Source organism: Papio anubis, chromosome 1 (genome assembly GCF_008728515.1).
Source record: "Papio anubis isolate 15944 chromosome 1, Panubis1.0, whole genome shotgun sequence".
Lineage (NCBI taxonomy): Eukaryota > Metazoa > Chordata > Mammalia > Primates > Cercopithecidae > Papio > Papio anubis.
In genome coordinates, this window is record NC_044976.1 from 30713317 (window position 1) to 30739267 (window position 25951).

Sequence of the window (25951 nt, forward strand, 5' to 3'; positions counted from 1 at the left end):
AAAATACTTAATTTTTATTGTATTGTATTTTTTTTTTTTTTTAGACGGAGTCTCTGTCTGTCGCCCCAGTGCAGTGGCGCGATCTCGACTCACCGCAACCAAAAGGAGACATTTTGACATGGACACATATACAGGGAATATGCCCTGTGAACATGAAGATGGCCATATGTAAGCCCAGGAGAGAAGTCTGGAACAGACCGTTTCCTCACAGAAGGAACGAACCCTGCCAACATCTTGCTTTCAGATGCCCCCAGGATTGTGACACAATAAGATCTGTTATTGACGCCACCCGGTTGGTGACATTTAGGTACAGCAGCCCTAGCAAACGAATACACCCCCATTAGAACTAAGCTCCCTGAGAGCGGTAAGCTGCCTTGTCTTGCTCACAGCTGTCCCAGAACACGCCTGGACGGTCACTTAGCACCTAGTACTGCCATTTAACCGTTTCACTAGTATGTACGAACCGGAGAGCCTGTCAAGGGAAGAGCTGAATCTTTTATCTTTTGTAACGACTACCCAGTAAAGGAAACCGCGGGTATGCAATAAAAACCTGTTGAATCGATTAAATCATTTCACTTATTTCCAGATCTTTGCGGAGAGCGTCAGTAGGTGAAATATGTGCTGACTGATGAGTCACAGCTCTTATTCCCTGGGCTGCATTAATACCCACGACGTGCTTTTCGCTCTCCAGACAAAGAGACCGGTACTTGGCAGGTCCCTCAAGTGGGACTCAAAAGACCGAACCGAGCTGCAGCCTTTCGCTAGCACTGGTCCTCGCCCCTTTTGGCATCTTGGTACTTGTAGTTTTGTCCACTCTATCTTTACCAGAAAAGCCAGCGCTGAGACCACAACTCCCATCACCCTGCTAGCCCCGGCACCTTCAGAGCGCATCCTCCGAGGGGCACCAGCGCCATTGACCACCCTGCTGGCCGAAGGGCCCGCCTTCCCGAGGCCAGGCGCTCCCGCGATTGGCCAGCCGCCCCGCCTCTCATCGGAGGGCGCCAGGTGAATGAAAGGGGGGCGTGTCGGTGCGCGGAGCTCAGTGGCTGCGCTGCTGGAACCCGCTGGAAGGTGAGCGCCAAGAAGCGGGTTGGCGCTGCCGCTTTCGTTGGTGTGGGGAGGATTCCGAGCACCCGGGAGGCTGGCCCGAGATTGGGGTTAGGGAGCAGGATTGCCGCCACTCAGTCATCCTCCTTAGGACCGCTTGGCCCTGGCAACTCCTGGGACCTCCGCCCCGCGAGCCCTTCCAGCGTGGGGAGGGGCAGGCACGGCCGTGGGCTCCCAGCTTCCCTGTCATTGGGTGCTCTCCGCGTCGTCCAGCCGGGGGTCGCAGCGCCGACTTCTTCCACGGTGAATGGTACCCAGGCGTGGGGGCTCAGCCACACTGGGGAAGTGCCAGCCGCAGCGATGGCCACTTTGTCCGCGGGAGGCCACGGGAGGGGCTAGGCCTCGGGGCCCCATCCTCAGGGGGCCATGCCCTGTAGCTGGTTCTGGTGGCCTGTGCAGGTCGTCTGGTGCTGGGCGGGGGAGGGTCTGTCTTGCGAGCAATTTAGATGCAGTTGACCCTGAAATTCTTCGTGTGGAAATGGAAACTTCTCTAATGTCGTTCTCCTCCGATCCATGCCTAAAAGAAAGGAGTGACTTCCCCAACCTGTCGCATCGTGTCCTGGAGGGTTTGGAGAGGCCGGTTAGCATAGTGGTTAAGGATGTCAACCCAGGAATCAGTCTCTCTGTTCCATTCCTAACTTGGTGATGTTATTTTTATCTTTGAATCTCAGTTCCTCCTCTGAAAAAGAGGATGTAGTTAGAGTATCTGTTGCACTGGGTTATTGTGAGGTGAAAACTAATGTGCTTGTAAAAGCCGGGCATGGTGGCGCGCACCTGTAGTCCCTGCTACTAGGGAAGCTGAGGTTGGGAGGATCTCTTGAGCCCAGGAGTTCCAGGCTGCATTGAAGTAGGATCGTGCACTCCAGCCTGGGCAACAGAGCAAGACCGTGCCTTTTAAAAAATTTAATTTAAAAAGTAAAATGAATATGCTCGTACTTTGCACAGTGTTTTATAAGGAATAGTGCTCAATATTTTGCTAAAATTGAGGAGCAGGTTTTTGTTATTCTCAGGTTGATGGGACTGGAGGAGTCTTGTCAGAAAGGGTTGGGGGTGGAATTCAATGCTGCTTTTGGCCTCTGAACAGAGACAGTTGTGTGATCTGGCTAGGACTCCCTCAAGGGTATATGAGAGTTTGTATTGCAGGTAGCTGTGTTGGCATCTGCTGTCTCCTGGAGGACAGGCACTATACTTGGTTCATTTTTCTATTCCTGGCATCTTCCTTGTGTCAGGCATTGTATGTAGCTGGTAACCACTGAATTGAGTTGGAACCGTGGGATGGTTGGGAGGTTCCCTGCCAGAGTGCAGATAAATGTGCTTCTGAAAGCGGTCTGCCCTCAGAGCTGCTTTTCTGGGAGAAGTGGTGATCCTCAGCATTTCCGGGGGCAGCAGAGCACTTCAGGCAAATGGGGGTGATATAAATAAATATATACACAATATATACCAAGTACAGGATTGGGGAAAATTTTGAAGAAAGTACTATATGGAAAGACTTTTGCAAATCAGGAAGTAGAATAAAAATAATTGCAATAGAATAAAAAATAATTTAAGTGAGAAAGCCAAAAGAAATTGGTTTTAGGTGCTATTGCTGGAAAGGAGGCTCTTCCAGTGAAAGACGGAAGTGCTCTGGGAAGAACCCCTGTAGATCAGACCATACTACAAGTTAAGAAGTGTTGTACCTACTTACATGTTTATCTACCTGGCTTACCAACTCCTTACCCCTCTGCCCTGCCTCCTTTTTTTCTTAGTTAACAAAGAACAAAGCCAAGGCAGAAGGATCACTTGAGTCCAGGAGTTCGAGACCATTGAGACCAGCCAGGCAACATAGTGAGACCCCATCTCTATAAAAAAATGTTTTCAGAATTAGCTGAGTGTGGTGATGCATGCCTGTAGTCACAGCTCCTCAGGAGGCTGAGGCAGGAGGATTGCTTGAGCCTGGGAGGTTGAGGCTGCACTGAACTGTGATCATGCCACTGCACTCCAGCCTGGGTAACAAAGTGAGACCCTGTCTCAAAAGAAAAGAAAAACAATACATGCACATAGTAAAACATTCTATCAGAAAGATTTAAAATTAAAGGCAAAGGTCCCTCCACACACTTTTTTTTTTTTTTTTTTTGAAACAGAGTCTTGCACTGTCGCCCAGGCTGGAGTGCAGTGGCACAATCTCTGCTCACTGCAGCCTCCACCTCCAACGCCTCCTGGGTTCAAGTGATTCTCCTGCCTCAGCCCCCCGAGTAGCTGGGATTACAGGTGCCCGCCACCACACCCAGCTAATTTTTTTTTGGTATTTTTAGTAGAGACAGGGTTTCACTATGTTGGCCAGGCTGGTCTTGAACTCCTGACCTTGTGATCTGCCCTCCTTGGCCACCCAAAGTTCTGGGATTACAGGTGTGAGCCACTGTGCCTGGCCCCTCCACCCACTTCTTAACTGTTCTCCCTTTCCCCAAGGGTGCTGTTAATTCTCATATAGCCTTCCAGAAAAACATATATTTGCCAGCAAAAGCATTTACGCATAGGATCAACTATACATTTTGTTTTGCATCTTGCTTTTTTTAAATATATCTTGGTGACTTTTTCACATGAACACAGGCAATTCTACATGGTTGCATAATATTCCATTGTGTGATTGTAAAGTCATTGATTTAACTTGTCCCCTATTGATGGACATTCACATTGTTTCTACTTTTGCGCTAGTACAAAATCGTGGTGTAACAGACGTCTCCGAACTTATTTTATTTGAGACAGGGTCTTGCTCTGTCTCCCAGGCAGGAGTGCAGGGATGCCATCACAACTCACTGCAGCCTTGACCTCCCAGGCCCAAGCGATTCTCCCGCTTCAGCCTTCGTGTAGCTGGGACCACAGGCGTGTGCCACCAAACCTGGCAAATCTTTTAAATTTTTTGTAGGGATAGAATTTTGCCATGTTGCCTGGGCTGGTCTCAAACTCCTGAGGTCAAATAATCTGCTCACCTCAGCCTCCCAAAGTGCGGGGATTACAGGCATGAGTCACTGTGCCCAGCCCTGAACTTATAATTTTTTTTTTTTTGAGATGGAGTCTTGCTCTGTCGCCCAGGCTGGAGTGCAGTGGTGCAATGTCGGCTCACTGCAATCTCTGCCTCCCAGGTTCAAGCAATTCTCCTGACTCAGCTTCCTGAGTAGCTGGGATTACAGACGTGCACCACCACACCCAGCTAATTTTTGTATTTTTAGTAGGGATGGGGTTTCACCATGTTGGCCAGGCTGATCTTGAACTCCTGACTTCAAGTGATCTGCCCACCTCGGTCTCCCAAAGTGCTGGGATTACAGGCGTCAGCCACCATGCCCAGCCCTAAACTTATAATTTGATGTATTTGGGGGGATGTATTCAAATGAGTAAATGTATCGCAATGAGTTTGCCAAGGCAGAAGGTGTGTACATTTAAAGTTTGATAAATATTGCCAAATTCTCCTCTGATGTGGTATTCCAAATTGTGTTCCCACCGAACTGAATATTATCATATTGAAAAATGTGATTTTATCAGTCTGATGTGTTTTCTTTCACTTCTAAGAAAGAATAAAATGTAGTATTTTTTTTCTGTCTCTTGTTTTTCCCTTAGTATTTTGATTGTCAAAGGCAACAGCAGACACTGCCAAGAAAGCTTGGTTGGAGCAGTGGGAAGGGGTGAGAATGTCAGTGAAACCTTAGTCCTGTGAAAGTTTTGATTGATTTACTTGGTAATAGAATTTTTCAGATATCCGACAGTTCTCTTTTTTAACCAAAATGTTAACTTTAACTACTTTGGATGGGAAAAAAATCCTAAAATTATGACATAACTTCCTTGAGTTTAAAATGAATTTTTTTTTTTTTTTTTTTTTTTTGAGAGGGGGGACGGAGTCTCGCTCTGTCACCCAGACTGGAGTGCAGAGGCGCAATCTCGGCTTACTGCAAGCTCCACCTCCCGGGTTCACGCCATTCTCCTGCCTCAGCCTCCCGAGTAGCTGGGACTACAGGCGCCCGCCACTACACCCGGCTAATTTTTTGTATTTTTAGTAGAGACGGGATTTCACTGTGTTAGCCAGGGTGGTCTCGATCTCCTGACCTCGTGATCCTCCCGCCTCGGCCTCCCAAAGTGCTGGGATTACAGGCGTGAGCCACTGCGCCCGGCCTAAAATGAATATTAAGATAGGAATCTTCTTAATACCCATCGGTTATAGCCCTGGGCTTAATTTAGTGGTGTCCTTAGGCCATTTTGAATATGTAGGAGTATTTAATACCCTTAGCTAAATAGCCTCCGGCTGATATCTTGAAAAAATTTCTAGGTCTACCTTTTATAGCCTTTTAACTTTTTATAGCTGTCAGTTTTCTCTTTTAGGTTTGTCAGTTTACTGTACTTACAGAGGCTTCTCTCCACTCTCCTCCTGAATTGATTCTCTAGTTTCTAAACTTAACTCTATCATTTGTTATAAATACATACAAAGTAGGTATAAGTTGCCATTTAATAAGGTTCCAGTAAGTCTTTTATGAGAAAAGTTTGCACAATTAATGCATAAGCCTTGGATTTTGCCAGTGGAGGAACCCTTTACTGGGGCAAGGGGCGCCTGATTTCTCACTGGGAAAGGTCTTGGTGTGTTCCATTTGTGGAGAGGAAGAGTGGTTAAAGAGCTGTTGGCAGCGGTTGCCAGCTCTAGCTAACCCTTTTGTGATTCCAGTAGAGGGGATGCACTTGGCTATAGGAACCTCTCTGATCTCAATGGGTCAGTAATGAAAGGGGTAATAGCTGATAGATGGTTATGTGATTTATGCGATGGAAAAAGATGGGGGTAGGGGGAGTTGGGGAACAGGTCAGTGTCTCTGTCCTCCTCACTACCAAGTGGATTTTATCTATTTCTTTACTTCTTTTGGAGATAGAGTCTCACTCTATCCCCCAGGCTGCAGTGCAGTGGTGCGATCTCGGCTGACTGCAACCTCTGCCTCCTGGGTTCAAGCACTTCTTGTGTCTCAGCTTCCTGAGTAGCTGGGATTACAGGCGCCTACTACCACACCCAGCTAATTTTTGTATTTTTAGTAGACACAAGGTTTCGCTATGTTAGCCAGGCTGGTCTCAAACTCTTGAGCCCAGGTGATCTGCCCACCTCGGCCTCCCAAAGTGCTGGGATTACAAGTGTGAGCCACCATGCCTGGCCCCAAGGGGATTTTAAACTTGGTTTATAGTTTATCTACTAAGCAGTTAAGAAATGAGTATTCCTTTTTTGCTTAACAAATCTATTTTGTCGGTTGGGCACAGTGGCTCACACCTGTAATCCCAGAACTTTGGGAGGCTAAGGTGGGCGGATCACAAGGTCAGGAGTTCGAGACCAGCCTGGCCAATATGGTGAAATCCCATCTCTACTGAAAATACAACACTTAGCTGGGCGTGGTGGCGCATGCCTGTAATCCCAGCTACTTGGGAGGCTGAGGCAGGAGAATCACTTGAACCCAGGAGGCGGGGGTTGCAGTAAGCCAAGATCGCACCACTGCACTCCAGCCCAGGCAACAGAGCAAGACTCTGCCTCAAAAAGAAAAAAAAAAAAAGAACAAATCTATTTTGTCCAAAGCACTCTGCCAGATACTGTAAGGGATATAAAATTGAATAAGACATGGCTCATGCTTTCAAAGGGCTTGTAGTTCATTGACAGAGAAGGGCCAGGACATAAATAATAAGCAGGAGTTAACCAAGGGTAGTGGAATCAGTTAGGAGTCTCCCAGTTGCATGAAATAGAAAACCCAACTCAGAGGCCAGGTGTGGTGGCTCACACCTGTAACCACAGCACTTTGGGAGGCCAAGCCGGGGGGGTGGGGGGGCAGATCACTTGAGGCCAGGAGTTCGAGACCAGCCTGGGCAACATGGCAAAACCCTGTCTCTACCAAAAATACAAAAAAAATTAGCCGGGGGTGGGTACCTGTAGTCCCAGCTACTCGGGAGGCTGAGGTATGAGGATTACTTTAGCCAGGGAGGTGAAGGTCGGAGAGGGCCGAGATCACACCACTGCACTCCAGCCTGGGTGACAGAGTGAGACCCTCTCCCCCATCTCAAAAAAAATAAAAAATATTTAAAAAAGAAAACCCAACTAAGACCAGCTAAACCAAAAAGGAACTTAATTGGCTTCTGGTACTGCTTGAGTTGGGGCTGCGATGTTGTCCCCAGGCTCCATCAGCCTGAGCTGGGCCTTCATCTTTGTTAGGCTGATTTCCCTGGTGGTGTGGCAGCAACATCCCTCACATCCTGCATCCCACAGAGCAGAGAGTGCTCTTTTTTGAAATTCCAGCAAATGTTTCATTGCTTTTCATTGGCTCCGAAAGCCACAAGGCCATCTCTGAGCCAATCACTGTGGTCAGAGGGTGGGATGCGTTAATTTTATGAGCCTACATTATAGCTTACACACCTGGTGCTTGAGGATGGCATCAGCTTTATGCAAAGCATGTTGGCCAAGAATGGGGGAAGGATGCTTCCATCAAAGCCAAAAAAGGCACTAGAACCAAAAGAATGTGGAATACATGCTGGCTAGCCCAAGAATCCACCAAATACTTCAGTGTAACGATGATAAAAGGAGACCAGTCTCGTTTGTGACCAGCCTGGGTAACACGGTGAAACCCCATCTCTACTAAAATAGAAAAAATTAGCTGGGCATGGCAGCATGCACCTGTAATCCCATCTACTCAGGAGGCTGAGGCAGGAGAATCGCTTGAACCCGGGAGGTGGAGGTTGCAGTGAGCCAAGATTGCACCACTGCACTCCAGCCTGGGCGACAGAGCAAGACTCCATCTCAAAAAAAAAAAAAAAAAGAAAGGAGCAGTCTCAAAGTTTTGGATTGGGATGCTGGAGGCTGGGTGTGGTGGCTTACTCTTGTAATCTCAGGACTTTGGGAAGTGGAGGCAGGAGGATCACTTGAGGCAAGGAGCTTGAGACCAGCCTGGGCAACATAGCAAGACTACTATCTCTACAAAAAAAATTTGTTTAATTGGCCGGGCACAGTGGTACACACTTGTAGTCCTAGGTCTTGGGAGACTGAAGTCGGAGGGTTGCTTGAGCCCAGGAATTTGAGGGTGTAGTGAACTATGATCACACCACTTGCACTCTAACTTGTGTGACAGACCAAGACCCTGTCTCTAAAAAAGAAAACCAGTTTCAGAGTGATACACTAAAGACTCAACTATAATTTTTTTTTTTTTTTGAGACAGAATCTCAGTCTGTCGCCCAGGCTGGAGTGTAGTGGCGCAGTCTCAGCTCATTGCATCCTCTGCCTCCCGGGTTCAAGCAATTCTCCTGCCTCAGCCTCCCGAGTAGCTGGGACTCATGTACCCACCACCACGCCTGGTTAATTTTTGTAGTCTTAGTAGAGACAGGGTTTTGCCATGTTGGCCAGGCTGGTCTCAAACTCCAGACCTCAGCTGATCTGCCCACCTCAGCCTCCCAAAGTGCTAGGATTACAGGTGTGGGCCACCGCACCTGGCCTCAACTATAATTCTTAGATGTGAATATTTTCTGTATTTTGAGCCTTGAAGAAAGTAGAATGTAGTACATTAGAGCATTGGCTCTGGAGGCCAATAGACCTGATTTTTTTTTTTTTTTTTTTTTTGAGACGGAGTCTCGCTCTGCCGCCCAGGCTGGAGTGCAGTGGCCGGATCTCAGCTCACTGCAAGCTCCGCCTCCTGGGTTCACGCCATTCTCCTGCCTCAGCCTCCCGAGTAGTTGGGACTACAGGCGCCCGCCACCGCGCCCGGCTATTTTTTTGTATTTTTTAGTAGAGACGGGGTTTCACCGTGTTAGCCAGGATGGTCTCGATCTCCTGACCTCGTGATCCGCCCGTCTCGGCCTCCCAAAGTGCTGGGATTACAGGCTTGAGCCACCGCGCCCGGCCAATAGACCTGATTTTGAGTCCCAGATCTGTTACAACTGGGTCATCTCCTACCCTCAATTTCCTTATCAGAACAAGGGAGACAATATTTACTTGTAAGGTTTTTATAAAAATTCACTGAAAGAATCAATGTAAAATAGTAAGCACTGTGCTCACATGCAGTTAGCTATAGTTATTATTATTTTTTCATAAATTAACCCAGTTGGATAACCTCTGATTTTTATTAGATCCAAAGCAGACCATATTATTATTATTATTATTGAGATGGAATCTTGCTCTGTCAACCAGGCTGCAGTGCAGTGGTGCAATCTTAGTTCACTGCAGCCTACACCTCCTGGCTTCAAGCGATCCTCCCACCTCAGCTTCCCTAGTAGCTGGGATTACAGGCCAGGCTAAGTTTTGTATTTTTAGCAGAGAAGGGGTTTCACCATGTTGGACAGGCTGGTCTCACAGTGATCTTCCTGCTTTGTCCTCCCAAAGTGCTGGGAAGCCCATATCCTACAGATACTATTGGACCACTGGTTTTGGAAAAATTGTTTAAAATTTTTTTTTTTTTTTTGAGATGGAGTCTCGCTCTGTTGCCCAGGCTGGAGTGCAGTGGCACCGTATCTGCTCACTGCAAGCTCCGCCTCCCAGGTTCAGGCCATTCTCCTGCCTCAGCCTCCCCAGTAGCTGGGACTACAGACGCCGGCCATCACACCCGGCTAATGTTTTGTATTTTTATTAGAGACGGGGTTTCACCATGTTAGCCAGGATGGTCTCCATCTCCTGACCTTGTGATCCGCCCGTCTCGACCTCCCAAAGTGCTGGGATTACAGGGGTGAGCCACCGCACCCAGCCTTGTTTAAAATTTTTAAAAGAAATATTATTGGCTGGGCGCGATGTCTCACGCCTGTAATCCCAGCGCTTTGGGAGGCCGAGGCAGGCGGATCAGGAGATCAAGAGATCGAGACCATCCTGGCTAACACGGTGAAACCCCGTACTAAATACACAAAAAATTTAGCTGAGCGTGGTGGCGGGCGCCTGTAGTCCCAGCTACTACTCGGAGGCTGAGGCAGGAGAATGGCGTGAACCCGGGAGGCGGAGCTTGCAGTGAGCTGAAATCGCGCCACTGCACTCCAGCCTGGGCGACAGAGCGAGACTCCGTCTCAAAAAAAAAAAAAAAAAAAATCATATTTGTAAAGGTTGAGATTTGTGAATTAACTTAAGAAAAATCTTGACAGAGATACAGGTTTACTCTGGAGCAGCAGCAGCTGGCGGAGCAATGGAGATGCAATCCTATTATGCCAAGCTTTTGGGGGAGCTGAATGAACAGAGAAAGAGGGACTTTTTCTGTGACTGCAGCATCATTGTGGAAGGGCGGATCTTCAAGGCCCACAGGAACATTTTGTTTGCTAACAGCGGCTACTTCCGAGCCCTGCTCATTCACTATATCCAGGACAGTGGGCGGCATAGCACCGCCTCTTTGGACATTGTCACCTCTGATGCCTTCTCCATTATCTTAGATTTCCTCTATTCTGGGAAGTTGGATTTGTGTGGGGAGAATGTGATTGAAGTGATGTCGGCTGCCAGCTACCTGCAGATGAATGATGTGGTGAACTTCTGCAAGACATACATTAGGTCATCCCTCGACATTTGCCGAAAGATGGAGAAGGAGGCTGCTGTGGCTGCAGCAGTGGCCGCAGCGGCGGCGGCTGCAGCGGCGGCGGCAGCGGCGGCTCATCAGGTTGACAGTGGAAGCCCCAGTTCAGGCCGGGAGGGTACCTCCTGTGGTACCAAGAGCTTGGTCTCCTCTCCAGCCGTGGGAGAAAAGAGCGTGGACTGCCTGAGAGAGTCCCCTTGCGGTGACTGCGGAGACTGCCATCCCTTGGAACTGGTGGTGAAAGACAGCCTTGGCGGTGGCTCGGCTGACAGCGACCTCTCTACTCCACCCAAACGGATAGAGCCCAAGGTGGAATTTGATGCTGATGAAGTGGAGGTGGACGTTGGTGAACAGCTGCAGCAGTATGCTGCCCCACTGAACCTGGCCCACGTGGAGGAGGCCTTGCCCAGCGGCCAGACGGTTGACTTGGCTTACAGCAACTACCACGTGAAGCAGTTCCTGGAGGCGCTCTTGCGCAACAGCGCTGCCCCGAGCAAGGATGATGCTGACCATCACTTTTCTCGGAGTTTGGAGGGAAGACCAGAAGGTGCAGGAGTAGCCATGAGTTCTATGATGGATGTCCAGGCTGACTGGTATGGAGAGGACTCAGGTGAGTTCCCTTAGCATTCATCAGCCCTGTCAGTCATTTAGTACACACTGTCTGTGCCTTGTGTTCTCCCATCATCATGATCATTATCACCATCATCATTGTCACTACCAACATCATCAGTACCATCATCACCAGTACCATCATCATCAGTATCATCATCACTAGTATCATCATCATTACCATCATCACCAGTACCATCATCATCAGTACCATCGTCATCACTACAATCATCACCAGTATCACCATCTCATTATGATCATCATCAGTCACCATTACTGCCACCACCACCACCAATATGCATTAATTGAGCACCTGCTGTATGCAGGGCATTGTTTCTTCGTGTATGTTTGTGTTTTACCTCTACAACTAGAATGTAAGCGTGTTGGGGGCAGTTTGGAGACATGGGAGGAACCCACTCTCTTCCTCTGACCGGCAGTGGGACCTTGGTTAAATCACTGAATCTCTTTGAGTCTGTTTTGTCATCTGTAAAATGGGGATAATCATCCCTGCCCTGCCTCTCTCACAGGTAACGGTTGTGGGGATCAAATAAGAGAGTTTTCAGAACTTTTTCTCATGTATCATCTTAGATTTCCTCTATTCTGGGAGGTTGATTTTGTGTGGGGAGAATGTGACTGAAGTCATGTCCAGAGATATATGCTCCAGAGATTTATACTTCTCTGTGTCAGCCAAGGTGCTTGGCATAGAATAGGCACCCAGCCTGGTGTGTTTGATGATGCCATCTACTTGAGACTATTTGACTGATTGATTGATTGATTGAGACAGGGTCTTGCTCTGACACCCAGACTGGAGTGCAATGGTGCAATCTCAGCTCACTGCAATCTCTGCCTCCCAGAGTTCAAGTGATTCTCATGCCTCAGCCTCCCGAGTAGCTAGGATTACCATAGGCGCATACCACCATGCCCAGTATTTTCAGTAGAGACAGGGTTTCACCATGTTGGTCAGGCTGGTCTCAAACTCCTGACCTCAAGTGATCCTCCCGCCTTGGCCTCCCAAAGTGCTGGGATTACAGGCGTGAGCCACTGTGCCCGGCCGACTTGAGACTATTTTAGTGCCAGTGTTTGACTTCATGTGAGCTAACTTTTTACATCCTTTGGTAGGCTTTTGCGTTTCAAGAGAACCTGGTTGTTTCTTTGAACAGTTCTGAGAGTTGAGATAATATGGTTAACTCCTCTTAACAGGTGAGGTAATTGTGTTGAAAGGTGTCTTGTAGGAGACAAAAATAAACTTGACTGCCACCTTACTGACGAAACGTGGCTTCTAGAACCACAAGCCAAGGCTGGGCGCAGCTGCATGCACCTGTAATCCCAGTTACTGGGGAGGCTGAGGCAAGAGAATAGCTTGAACCTAGGAGGTGGTGGTTGCAGTGAGCCAAGATCGTGCCACCACGCTCCAGCCTGGGTGCCAGAGCGAGACTCCCTGCCAAAAAAAAAAAAAAGAAAGAAAGAAAAGAAAAGAAAAAAAAAACAGAACCTCAAGCCAAGAAATTCATGAATTGCAGTCTGGCAGTGAAATATTCAGTAGTAAAAGTCTTTTCCTTTTTTTAGCTTCTAATTCTCTGGTTGAAGTGAAAATCTTTTTTTTTTTTTTTTTTTTTTTTGAGACGGAGTCTCGCTTCTGTCACCAGGCTGGAGTGCAGTGGCCAGATCTCAGCTCACTGCAAGCTCCGGCCCGGTTTACACCATTCTCCTCCTGCCTCCCAGCCTCCCAGCAGTAGCTGGGATTACAGGCTACCGCCCACCTCACCGGGCGAAGTTTTTGTATTTTTAGTAGAGACGGGTTTCACCGTGTTTGCCAGGGATGGTCTCGGATCTCCTGACCTTTGTGATCCACCTGTCTTGGCCTCCCAAAGTGCTGGGATTGCGCTTGAGCCACCGCGCTCGGCCGAAGTCTTTAAATAAAGGGAGATCAGCTATTTTTTTTTTTTTTTTTGAGACGGAGTCTCATTTCTCTGCCGCCCAGGCTGGGGTGCAGGGCCGTGATCTCAGCGCTCACTGCAAGCCCGGCCTGGTTTACTGCCATTCTGCCTCAGCCTCCCGAGTAGGCGCACTACAGGCTACTGCCATCTCGGGCCTGCTAGTTTTGGTTTGAGATGGGGTTTCACCAGAGCTAGCTAGGATGGCTCGACCTCTGACTGCGGATCCGGGCCTGCCTCGGCCTCCCAAAGTGTTGGGATTATAGGCTTGAGCCATCATACCGGCCAGCTTATTTTATTTCATTACTAAAATGCTGCCCTTGAGACTTTTTTCTTTTGAGACAGGGTCTCGCTGTGTTGCCCAGACTAGAGTGCAGTGGCACCATCACAGCTCACCGCAGCCTTGACCTCCCGAGCTTGAGTGATCCTCCCACTTCAGCATCCCAAGTAGCTGGGGCTACAGGCATACACCACCACACCCAGCTAATTTTTTGTATATTTGATTTATAACAGAGACGAGGTCTCCCTATGTTGCTCAGGTTGGTCTCAAACTCCTGGGCTGAAGTGATCCTCCCACTTCAGCCTCTCAAAGTGCTGGGATTACAGGTGTGAGCCATTGTGCCTGGCCTGTCTTGCAAATTTTTAATTTCTGGGAATTTTTGGTTTTGTTTTGTTCTGTTTTTGAGGCAGAGTCTCACTCTGTTGCCCAGGCTGGAGTGCAGTGGTGCAATCTCAGCTCACTGCAACCTCTGCCACCTGGGTTCAAGCAAGTCTCTTGCCTCAGCCTCCCGAGTAGCTGGGATTACAGGCATGTGTCACCATGCCCGGCTAATTTTTGTAGTTTTAGTAGAGATGAGGTTTCACCATGTTAGCCAGGCTGGTCTTGAACTACTGACCTTAGGTGATCCTGCTGCCTCGGCCTCTCAAAGTGCTAGGATTACAGGGGTGAGCCACTGTGCCTGGCCTCAAATTTCATTTTTTAAAAGCAAGAGCACTCAGTATGTCTGATTAAAACTGGACTTGAAAAACTTGAAAATGGCCAGGTGCAGTGGCTAACACCTACAATCCCAGCATTTTGAGAGGCCAAGGTGGGAGGATCGCTTGAGCCCAGGAGTTCAAGACCAGCCTGGGCAAGATGGCAAAACCCCATCTCTACAAAAACAAAAAAAATTGAAAAATTAGCCAGGCGTCGTTGCATGTACCCATAGTCCCAGCTGCTTGGGAGGCTGAGGTGGGAGGATCACCTGAGCCTGGGAGGTCAAGGCTGCGGTGAGCTGTGATCATGCCACTGCACTCCAGCCTCGACAACAGGGTGAGACGTTGTCTCAAAAAAAAACTTGAAAATGCTGTTTCTGGTTCTCAGAGACACTGGCTTCACCAGCATTGGGAAGATCGTGGCTGCTTCCATGAACACACCATGGGAACTTGTTGAAATTCTCATTGCTGTGTGTATGATGGCATTTCACACACTGATCACCCTTTCATATCCACGAGACTCTCATGATGCCCCATGTGTTTGACAGAGGAAATATGGAGAAACTGCGACCCAGAAGGGTTTAGTGAGTTTCGTAAGAATGCAGTAGTAAGTGGCCCAGCTAAAACCAGAAACCTGGAGTGGCTTCATTTCATTCATTAAACAAACAGTGAAAGCAACACAAGTAGATAGAGGATTTCAGTGCAATGATTTTTTCTTTGAACCCCTCTGCATGTAAGCACAAGAAGTATCATGAAATAGGCATTTGGCTCTGTGCCACTTATAATATATTCAGGTCCTGTCCTTACTGGTCTGGAAAGTCAGGCTTCTTGCTACAGGGTGCTGTGGCAATGCAGCTGCCCTGGCCCCTGGCCATGCCTGTTGTCTACCATGTTTTTATTTCATTCATATGGCTCCAGGGTATAGTTTTTCCAAGTGCTAAGGCACAGAGTAGGATTGATTTGTTTGGTTATTCATTTATTTGTTCAAATATTTGAGTACCTTTTGTGTGAAGACATAAAGATAAGTCAGACATGGATGCAGCCCTCAAAGAACTGATGGTGTCGTATAGGAGATAAGACACAAATGTGGGCCAGGCACAGTCGCTCATGCCTGTAATCACAGCACTTTGGGAGGCTGAGACAGGTGGATCACTTGAGGTCAGGAGTTCGAGACCAGCCTGGCTAACATGATGAAACCCCATCTCTACTAAAAATACAAAAATTAGCCAGGCGTGGTGGTGAGTGCCTGTGATCCCAGCTACTCGGGAGGCTGAGGCAGGAAAATTGCTTGAACCCAGGAGGCAGAGGTTGCAGTGAGCTGAGATCGCACCACTGCACTACAGCCTGGGCAACAGAGCGAGACTGTCCCACAAGAAAAAAAAAAAAGACACAAATGTAAATAACATCACATGCTAGAAAGGTACTAGGGTTGAAAGACACTCAGGTATGAGTTCACAGTAGTCCAGAAGGAGAACTGGCTTCCTACTGGGAGATCAGGGAGGCATCCTGGAAGTGCCATCTGAAGATAAGAAGAAGGGACAGGGAAAAATTGATTGGAGTCAGATCATGGAAAACCTTACATACAAAGCGGGGAGGTTATATCTGTAAGCACAGGGGATTTTTCTTTTTTTTTTAGCAGTCTTACTCTGTTGCTCAGGCTGGAGTACAGTGGTGCCATCTCAGCTGACGGCAATGTCTGCCTCCCAGGTTCAAGCAATTTTCCTGCCTCAGCCTCCCAAGTAGCTGGGATGACAGGCGTGCATCACCATGCCCAGCTAATTTTTGTATTTTTCGTAGAGACAGGGTTTCACTATGTTGGTCAGGCTGGTCTCAAACTCGTGACCTTAAGTGATCCACCCGCCTCAGCCTCCCAAAGTGCTGGGATTATAGGTGTGAACTGCTGTGTCTGGCCAGGTTTGTTTTGTTTTGTTTTGCTTTGAGACAGGGTCTCACGCTGTCACCCAGGCTGGAGTGCAGTAGCGCAATCACAGCTCACTGCAGCCTCGACCTCCTGGGCTCAAGTGGTCCTCCTGCTTCAGCCACTCAAAGTATTAGGATTATAGGCATGAGCCACCACGCCGGTCACAGGGGAGTTTTTGGTAGTTTCTTTTATTTTTTTAATTTTTATGCCCACCCGGATGCTCTGCACAAGCCTCAATCCCTGTAAAATCTGAACTGAACTCCCCTTTCCTCCTGTACTTGCTTTTCCTTCTGTTAATTTCACTCTTTCTCAGTGTGTCTCCTCTCCACCTCCACAACCACTGCCTTAGCTCCTATCATCTCTCATCCAGACTCATGGTCCCCTCCTACTTGGACTTCCTGCCTTTAATATTGCCTCTCTTAAGTCTTTTCCCTAAATTGTGCCCAGAGGGATCTTTTAAATTTGGCCATGAAAATTTGACCATGTGACCATTGTACCTTCCTTGCTTAAAATTCTAGCTGGCCAGGAGTGGTGGCTCAGGCCTGTAGTCTCAGCTACTCAGGAGGCTGAGGCAGAAGAATTGCTCGAACCCAGGAGTTGGAGGTTGCAGTGAGCTGAGATCACGCCACTGCACTCCAGCCTGGACGACAGAGCAAGATTCCATCTCAAAAAAAAAAAAAAAAAAAAAAAAAAAAAAAATCCAGGCTGCTTACAAGTGAAGTCCAAATTTCTCAGCATGTTAGTTCCATGAGGGGCAGGGACTTTGGTCTATTCTGTTCACTGTTATATCCCCAGGACCCTAGAACAGAGCCTGACCCATAGTGAGTGCTCAGTATAAATTTGCTGAAAGAATGAATGAATGAATGTGACCATCACAATCTAGTTCTTGTTCCTTCCTTGCCCTCATTCCTAACCTCCACTTCATACTTCATAGTCTCATTTACCTCTATGCCTAAGCACGTGTTCTTCCTCTGCCCAAGATACCTTTCTCTGTCTTGAACTCCCAGTGAACTCCTGTTCATCTTTTAAAACCTTGCTCAAAGTTAACCTCTTCTGTGAAATCTTTGCTGAACTCCTAGGGAAAATCATCACTTTTTATTTATATTTCTTCATCACTTTGAACTTTGCATGTGTGCTTCATATGGTATGAATATGTTTACATATCTTTCCTGCTAGACTTAACTTCTTGAGGGAGGAAACAGGTGTCTTACAATGGCCTGGCATGTAATAGGATTCAGGTGAACTGCTGTATTGGGGGAGTGAGTGAGATCAGGAAGGGGGAAGAAAATGTTGAGATAATCCATACTTTTCTGATGGAGAAATAGTTAACAGTTATTTTTCCAAGGACTTATGCTGGGCCTATTTTATTTTATGTTTTTGTAGATAATCAGGAAGAAGTGTGTGGTACAAAGCCAAGGTGATGGAGATAAATAACAAGGAAGTTCCACAGTGCCAGAGGAGTGAGCAGGGTGATGAGCTATGAGCTGCTGCTTTGATCCTAGGAAACAGGTTGTTATTCCTGGCCAGGTGCTGTGGCTCACACCTGTAATCCCGGCACTTTGGGACACTGAGGCATGGAGGATCCCTTAAGCCTAGGAGTTCAATACCAGCCTGGACAACATAGTGAGACTCTGTCTGTCTCTACAAAAAAAAAAAAATTGTTAAATTAGCTGCCCGTGGCCGGGCATGGTGGCTCACACCTGTGATCCCAGCACTTTGGGAGGCCAAGGTGGGTGGATCACCTGGGGTCAGGAGTTCGAGACCAGCTTGACCAACATGGTTAAACCTCTGTCTGTACTAAAAATACAAAATTAGCCAGGCATAGTGGTGCATGCCTGTAATCCCAGCTACTTGGGAGGCTGAGACAGGAGATTCACTTGAACCTGGGAGGTGGAGGTTACAGTGAGCCGAGATTGTGCCATTGCACTCCAGCCTGCCCAACAAGAGCAAAACTCCATCTCAAAAAAAAAAAAAAAAAAAAAAAATTAGCTGCACGTGGTGGCACATGCCTGTAGTCCCAGCTATTCGGGGAGCTGAGATGGGAGGATCACCTGAGCCTGGGAGGTAGAGGCTGCAGTGAGCCATGATCATGCCACTGCACTCCTGCCTGGGTGACAGAGACCCTGTGTCAAAAAACAAAAAACAGGCTGGGCATGGTGGCTCATGCCTATAATCTCAGCACTTTGCGGGGCTGAAGCAGGTGGATCACTTGAGGTCAGGAGTTCAAGACCAGCCTGGCCAACATGGTGAACTCCTGTCTGTACTAAAAATACAAAAATTAGCCAGGCATGGTGGTGTGCACCTGTAATCCCAGGAGGTTGCAATGAGCCGAGATCGTGCCACTGTACTCCAGCCTAGGTGACAGAGTGAGACTCCATCTCAGAAAAAAAAAAAAAAAAAAAGATAATCATTCCTATTTTACTTGTATCTCAGTACCAGTGTGAGCAGTGAGAGATTTAATAATTCCACATATGTGAGCAGCGATGAGCTTTTGAGCTGCTACTTTTATCCTGGGAAACAGATTTTGGAGTCACTATAGATTATGCAAAATGTTAGGCATTATTAGGATGGGAACTCAATACCAAAGACAGTTTCCACCCTTACGTAAAGGATGTTGGACTCTCACATTCAATTTAGTGTGCCATACTTTTCATAGCACCTCAGGAAAGACAGAGCCAGTTAGGTATCCCAAGCCAGCCCCAGAGAAAAGAGTTACTCCAGTGTTGACAGAGACCACAAGAGCCTGGACTGCTTACCCGGTAAAAAAAATTCTGAAGAGATGACAATGATGACAAACATGGCTGACATTTGCAAGTGCTTACTATGTGCCACGTGCTGTGCTTTATGTGTTACTTTATTTCATTCTTACCACAGTCCTGTGAGGTGGGAACTGTTATCATACCTGTTTTACAGATGAGGAAAGTAAGGCACAGAGAAGCTAAGTGAGATGTCGAGGGCCACACGGCTGGTCAGTGCTAGAGCCAGGACTTGAACCACGTTCCTCTACTTGGAAAGCTTGAGTCACTAGTGCCTTCATAGGTGATATGATATGACCAAAATCTGTAAATCTGGAAGGGCATGGATAGAAAGAACAAATCTCGGGCCGGGCACAGTGGCTCACGCCTGTAATCCCAGCACTTTGGGAGGCTGAGGCAGGTGGATCACCAGAGGTCAGGAGTTGAGACCAGCCTGGCCAACATGGTGAAACCCCGTCTCTACTAAAAATACAAAAATTAACTGGGCGTAGTGGCAGGTGCCTGTAATCCCAGCTACTCCAGAGGCTGAGGCAGGAGAATCACTTGAACCCAGGAGGTGGAGGTTACAGTGAGCCAAGATCGTGCCACTGCACTCCATCCTGGGCAACAGGGTGAGACTCTGTCTCAAAAAGTAAAATAAATAAATAAAATAAAGAAGAAATCTCGGAATATAGTTGACCCTCTGTGTCCATAGCTTCTGCATCTGTGGATTCAACCAATCATGTATGGAAAATACGGTATTCACAGGATCCGCAGGGCTGACTTTGGGACTTGAGCATCCTTGGATTTTGGTATCCAAGGAGTATCCTGGAACCAATTCCCAGTGGATACCAAGGGATGACTATAGCAGTAAGTGTAACTCACAGAACTTGAGTGGAACAGTTTCTACACACATGAGTGATAATCACATTGTCACCTTAATGGTTATATGAGCAAGGTGAGGGAATAAATTGGAAAAAGATTTAAGTGAATTCCTGGATATTTGATGATTTCACATATGTAGAGTTAATATAAATTCCAAACAATTTAGGGTCTGCATCAAAGCAAGCCTCTTCTACGTATGCCTGGAAAATATTCTTAGGAACTACTGTCCAAGAAAGCATGAATTCTGGTCTAGAAATCTGATCCATTATAACAGCATTTTCCAAGTTCTGAAGGTAGTGAGATCAACTCAGAGGGTTGTATTAGTCAGCTCAGGCTGCCACAACAGAGTGCCCCAGACTGGGAAGCTTAACAGAAATGTATCCTCAAAATTCCAGAGGCTCAGAGTCCAAGATCAAAGTGTCAGCAGGGTTGGGTTCTGGTGAGGCCTCTTCCTGATTTGCAGATGGCAGCCTTCCCACTGTGTCTTCACATAGGCTTTCCTGTGTGTGTGTGCTAGGGGTGGGGGTGAGAGGAATGGCAGGGGGTACGCAGGGAGAAGGAGAGAGCAGTTGATCTCTGGTGTCTCTTCCTCATAAGAAAACCAGTCCTATCATTAGGGCCCTACCTTATAAACTCATTTAACCTTCATTACCCTCTTAAGGGCTTTTATCTCCAAACACAGACTTCAAGGTATGAATTTTAGGGGTACACAATTCAGTCCATAACAGAGTCTCACCCAGCAGTCTTTTGTTTTGAGATGGAGTCTCGCACTCTTGCCCAGGCTGGGGTGCAGTGGCGCCATCTTGGCTCACTGCAAGCTCCGCCTCCCAGGTTCACACCATTCTCCTGCCTCAGCCTCCCGAGTAGCTGGGACTATAGGCGCCCGCCACCAAGCCCGGTTAATTTTTTGTATTTTTAGTAGAGACAGGGTTTCACTGTGTTAGCCAGGATGGTCTCGATCTCCTGACCTTGTGATCCGCCTGCCTTGGCCTCCCAAAGTGCTGGGATTACGGGCATGAGCCACCGTGCCTGGCCCCCAGCAGTCTTAAAATGAAATCAAACAGAATAAACACTATCAGGGTAAGTATTGTTTTGGGAAACTTTTCCAGTTATCCACATAAGGCATGTGTGTTTTGAGGTTGTAATGCAAGCTGAGTTTCTAACTGTGAGTCACACAGAAGCGTGGAAGCTGGTGCCTTACAGCATTCCCGACCTTATAAGAAGTACACTTTACCCTGGGGCTGATTGGGAGCCAGACTGAGTTGGAATTGCAGACGATGTCTTGCCGTTGGCTGGTGGCGGAGTTGGTGTCCTCCTCCTTCATCTGGGCTGGTAGAATTCCCCAGCTCTGGATCCCATCCACCAGTGGGTAGCCAGGGTTGGTCACTGCGTACAGCACAGCTAAATGAAAGCATTTGGTTCCCCAGGTGATGTGCTGGTGGTCCCCATCAAGCTCCACAAGTGTCCTTTCTGCCCTTACACTGCCAAGCAGAAGGGCATCCTCAAGCGGCACATCCGTTCACACACAGGCGAGCGGCCCTACCCCTGTGAGACCTGCGGCAAGAGGTTCACGCGACAGGAGCACCTGCGGAGCCACGCCCTGAGTGTAAGTGTTCCAGCTGGCCATGCCCTCGTGTCAAGAGCGATTCATGATCTCATCTAATGGAAGGGTACAGCCAGCCCGTCTTTCATGTCTCTGTCTACTGGGATATTTTCAGATAATTGTCAACATATATTTTTACTACTAAATTAAAGCTCAAGTGGTGGCACTTACAGAAAGTTAAAACTTTATATGTTAGAGTTAAGTTTTAACTTCAAGTTAGACTAGTTTTCTCAGGGGAAGAACCAAGAAAGTTTAGATCCTGGTAAGAGGTGATGATTGTAATGTAGAGAACAACAGGGCTCAGACAGGATTGTGAATCTCTTCCTACCAGTGTGATACCAAAGGTAAGCTGCATCCTCAGTTTCCCACCCAGCCCCAGCACCTGGGGGTAAGGGAAGTGTATACTGCCATGTATAGAGCTCCCTGTGGGCAGCAGACAAAGAGGGCTCCAGCCCAAGGAGACCCTCTCCTCTAACGAGCTGCCCCCTAGGATTTGTCTCCATGTGAGCTGGTGAGTCCAACCAGCTGAAAACCATTCAGGCCACTTAGAAAGATGTTACATTTATTTATTTATTTATTTAAACTTTTAGGTTTGTTACATAGGTAAACTCATGTCACAGGGATTTGTTGTACAGATTATTTTATCCTGGAATTAATTCTCTTTGCTCCTCTCCCACTTCCCACTCTCCAGCCTCCGGTAGACCCCAGGGTCTGCTGTTTCCTTCTTTGTGTTCATTAAGTTCTCATCATTTAGCTCCCACTTATAAGTGAGAACATGTTGTATTTGGTTTTCTGTTCCTGTGTTAGTTCGCTGAGGATAATAGCCTCCAGCTCTATCCATGTTCCCACAAAACACATGATCTCATTCTTTTTTATGGCTGCAGATGTTGCATTTTATGATCATCTTTTTTTTTGTTTTGTTTTGTTTGAGACAGAGTCTCACTCTGTCGCCCAGGCTGCAGAGATAGATCATAGCTCACGGCAGCCTTGACCTTCCAAGGCACAGGTGATTCTCTCGCCTTAGTCCCCACTTGGGTAGCTGGAACTACATGTACACACCACCACGCCCAGCTAATGTTTGTTTTTTTTTTTTTTTTTTGTAGAGACAGGGTTTTTCCAGGTTGCCCAGGCTGGTCTTGAACTCCTGGGCTCAAGTGATCTGCCTGCCTCAGACTCGCAAAGTGCTGGGATTATAGGCATGAGCCACCATGTGCAGTTATGATCATCTTTGAGCAAGACAATCAGTGTTTGGGAAATCTAACATACAAATAGCTTGACCTTCAATGGGCGCTCTTAAGAATACAAAAACTGGGCCAGGTGTGGTGGCTCACGCCTATAATCCCAGCACTTTGGGAGGCCGAGGCAGGCGGGTCACAAGGTCAGGAGTTCGAGACCAGCCTGGCCAATATGGTGAAACCCCGTCTCTACTAAAAATACAAAAATTAGCCGGGAGTGGTGGCGGATGCCTGTAGTCCTAGCTACTTGGGAGGCTGAGGCAGGCGAATCGCTTGAACTCAGGAGGCAGAGGTTGTAGTGAGCCAAGATCAGGCCACTGCACTCCAGCCTGGGAGACAGAGCGAGACTCCATCTCAAAAAAAAAAATACAAAAACTGGCCAGGTGTGGTGGCTCACGCCTGTAATCCTAGCACTTTGGGAGGCCGAGGTGGGCAGATCACAAGATCAAGAGATCGAGGCCATCCTGGCCAACATGGTGAAGTCCTGTCTCTACTAAAAATACAAAAATTAGCCAGGCATGCTGGCGTGTGCCTGTAGTCCCAGCTACTCAGGAGGCTGAGGCAGGAGAACTACTTGAACCCGGGAGGCGGATGTTGCAGCGAGCGAAGATCGCGCCACTGCACTCCAGCCTGGTGACAGAGCAAGACTCCGTCTCAAAAAAAAAAAGAATACGAAAACCCTCAGAATGGGAGAAAATATTTGCAAGGGATATATCTGATAACAGTCTAGTATCCAGAATAAAGAACTTTTATAATGCAACAGTAAAAGAATGAATAACTCAGTTAAACCTGGGCAAAGGATTTGACTAGACATTTCTTGGGAAAAGATAGACAAATGGCCAATAAGCACATGAAAAGATGCTCAACATCATTAGTCATAGGGTAAATGCAAATCAAAGCCACCATAAGATGCCACTTCCCACCCACTAGGACTGTGCTAATTGTGGGTGGTTCTCCTGTATCAGCCTCTCCCCGTCTCTGCCTCTTGTGTGTATCTTGCATCCAGAGCTCTCTAAAACAGAGGCTGTGATTGGTTCACAGAGCCCCACTGGCTGGAGTTCCTGAAAAGTGTACACATTAAAAAGATAGTTCCTAGGCCCAGCGCAGTGGCTCACACCTGTAATCTCAGCACTTTGGGAGGCTGAGGTGGACAGGTTATCTAAGGTCAAGAGTTTGAGGTCAGCCTGGCCAATGTGGTAAAACCCCTTATCTACTAAAAATACAAAAAAAAAAAAAAAAAAATTAGCCAGCCTTGGTGGCACGTGCCTGTAATCCCAGCTCCTCAGGAGACTGAGGCAGGAGAATTGCTTGAACCTGGGAGGCGGAGGTTGCAGTGAGCCAAGATCGGGCCACTGCGCTCCAGCCGGGGCGACAGAGTAAGACACCGTCTCAAAAAAGAAAAAAAAAAACAAAAACAAAACATAGTTCCCAAAGCAGCTGCTGGCACATCTGGGGAATATAGCTGTCTACCCTAGCAAATCTGCCTTCCTAATAATTAAACAATCCAAGGTACATAAAAACTATGTCAGTATTGGGGGATGGGAGACGGACAGCATTAGGAGAAATACCTAATGTAAATGACGAGTTAATGGGTGCAGCAAACCAACATGGCACATGTATACATATACAACAAACCTGCACGTTGTTCACATGTACCCTAGAACTTAAAGTATAATAAAAATAAAAATAAATAAAATATCAATTACCAAAGGTGTCCAATGAGAGGGGGAAAAAAAGCCATGTCAAAAATCCTAATGAGAGCCAGATGCAGTGGCACACACCTATATTCCCAACTACTTGGTAGACTGAGGCAGGGGGATCACTCGAACCCAGGAGTTCAAGTCTAGCCTGGGGAACATAGCAAGACAGCAAGACCCCATCTCTAAAAAAAAAAAAATCCTGGCCAACTATGGTGGCTCACACTTGAAATCTCAACACCTTAGGAGGCCAAGGTGGAAGGATCACTTGAGGCCAGGAGTTCAAGACCAGTATGGGCAACATAGTGAGACGCCACCTCTACAAGAAATAAAAAATTAGCCAGGCATGGTAGTACATGGGTGCATGTGGTCCCAGCTGCTTGGGAGGCTGGAGGGGGAGGAACACTTGAGCCCAGGAGTTCAGGGCTTTAGTGAGCTATGATCGTGTCACTGCACTCCAGCCTGGGTGACAGAGCATGACCCTGTCTCAAAAAAAAAAAAAAAAAAATCCCTATCAGTTCACTTTCACTTGAGTGCTCTTTGTATGCCAAGCACTGGGCATATAGTAAGGAATGGGACAGACTCTGTCCCTGCCCTCTTAGAGCTTACACTCTAGTGAATTTTATCAACAATTTGTGAGATGTACAACAAAGGAAGAAGTATGGGTGAGAATCGCTAGCTGGGGGCCCTAACTGGCCTAGAGCATCAGGAGAGACCTCCTTCCACGGTGTTCAGGTGTTCATAAGGGGTGAAGGGTTGATGATGAGGAGAAGGGAATGTCCCACATGTGTCCAATGGCTCTGGGGTAGAAAGAACCTTGGTAAGATGAAGACTCATATGGTTTGGATCTCTGTCCCCACTCAAATCTCATGTTGAAATGTAATCCCTAATGCTAGAAGTGGGGCCTGGTAGGAGGTGGTTGGATCATGGGGGCAGTTTCTCATGGTTTAACGCCATCCGTCCTTGGTGCTGTCATTGTGATAGTGAGTTCTCATGAGATCTGGTTGTTTGAAAATATGTGGTGCCTCCCCCTTCTTTCTCTCCCCTCTGCTCTGGCCTTGTGAAGTGCAGACTCCCTCTTTGCCTTCTGCCGTGATTGTAAGTTTCCTGAGGCCTCCCCAGAAGCTGAGCAGATGCCAGCATCATGCTTCCTGTACAGCCTGTGGAACTGTGAGGCAATTAAACCTCTTTCCTTTATAAATTACCTAGTCTCGGGTATTTCTTTATAGCAGTGCAAGAACAGACTAATACAAAGACTGTGGCAGAGAATGCAGGTGGAGTGCTAAAAAAGGAATCCGGAGGGTCAGGCAGGGGCCAGATCACATGGGACCTTGTGGAAAAGGCTCATCTCCTTTTCTGTGACATCTGCTGTGTCCGCTTGTGATTACAGGTCCACAGATCCAACCGTCCAATCATCTGCAAGGGCTGCAGGAGAACATTCACAAGTCACCTGTCCCAGGGGCTGCGGCGCTTCGGGCTGTGTGACAGCTGCACCTGCGTTACAGACACACCCGACGATGACGATGATTTGATGCCTGTCAACCTAAGCTTGATGGAGGCTTCATCCGAAAGCCAAGAAAAGAGCGACACAGACAATGACTGGCCAATCTATGTGGAGTCGGGTGAGGAAAATGACCCCGCTGGAGATGATTCTGATGACAAACCACAAATTCAGCCCAACTTATCAGACCGAGAGACACTTACGTAGCAATAAATTGGTGGAGAAGAGGTTTTAGAA

At 47.5% G+C, this 25951-nt stretch overlaps 1 protein-coding gene across 2 annotated transcripts; it reads left to right on the forward strand.

Moving 5' to 3' along the window:
* Window positions 1–28: 28 nt before the first annotated feature.
* ZBTB8B (zinc finger and BTB domain containing 8B) lies at window positions 29–25951 on the forward strand. Of its 2 annotated transcripts, XM_003891517.4 has the most exons (4): window positions 29–1071; window positions 10201–11229; window positions 21106–21284; window positions 25604–25951. In XM_003891517.4, the coding sequence occupies exons 2-4, from the start codon at window positions 10242–10244 to the stop codon at window positions 25919–25921; spliced, it is 1485 nt and encodes a 494-aa protein (XP_003891566.1). In that variant the 5' UTR covers window positions 29–1071; window positions 10201–10241; the 3' UTR covers window positions 25922–25951. The 2 variants fall into 2 exon arrangements, with proteins under 2 accessions (XP_003891566.1, XP_021794671.1); XM_021938979.2 differs by lacking the exon at window positions 29–1071 and having other exon boundaries at window positions 10135–11229.

Excerpts from the sequence above, each read along its gene's own strand:
- ZBTB8B (XM_003891517.4), top strand. The coding sequence starts at position 10,242 with ATGGAGATGCAATCCTATTATGCCAAGCTTTTGGGGGAGCTGAATGAA. Across the intron at positions 11,230-21,105 it reads CTGGTATGGAGAGGACTCAG|GTGATGTGCTGGTGGTCCCC; the intron begins GTGAGTTCCCTT and ends TTGGTTCCCCAG. Across the intron at positions 21,285-25,603 it reads TGCGGAGCCACGCCCTGAGT|GTCCACAGATCCAACCGTCC; the intron begins GTAAGTGTTCCA and ends TTGTGATTACAG.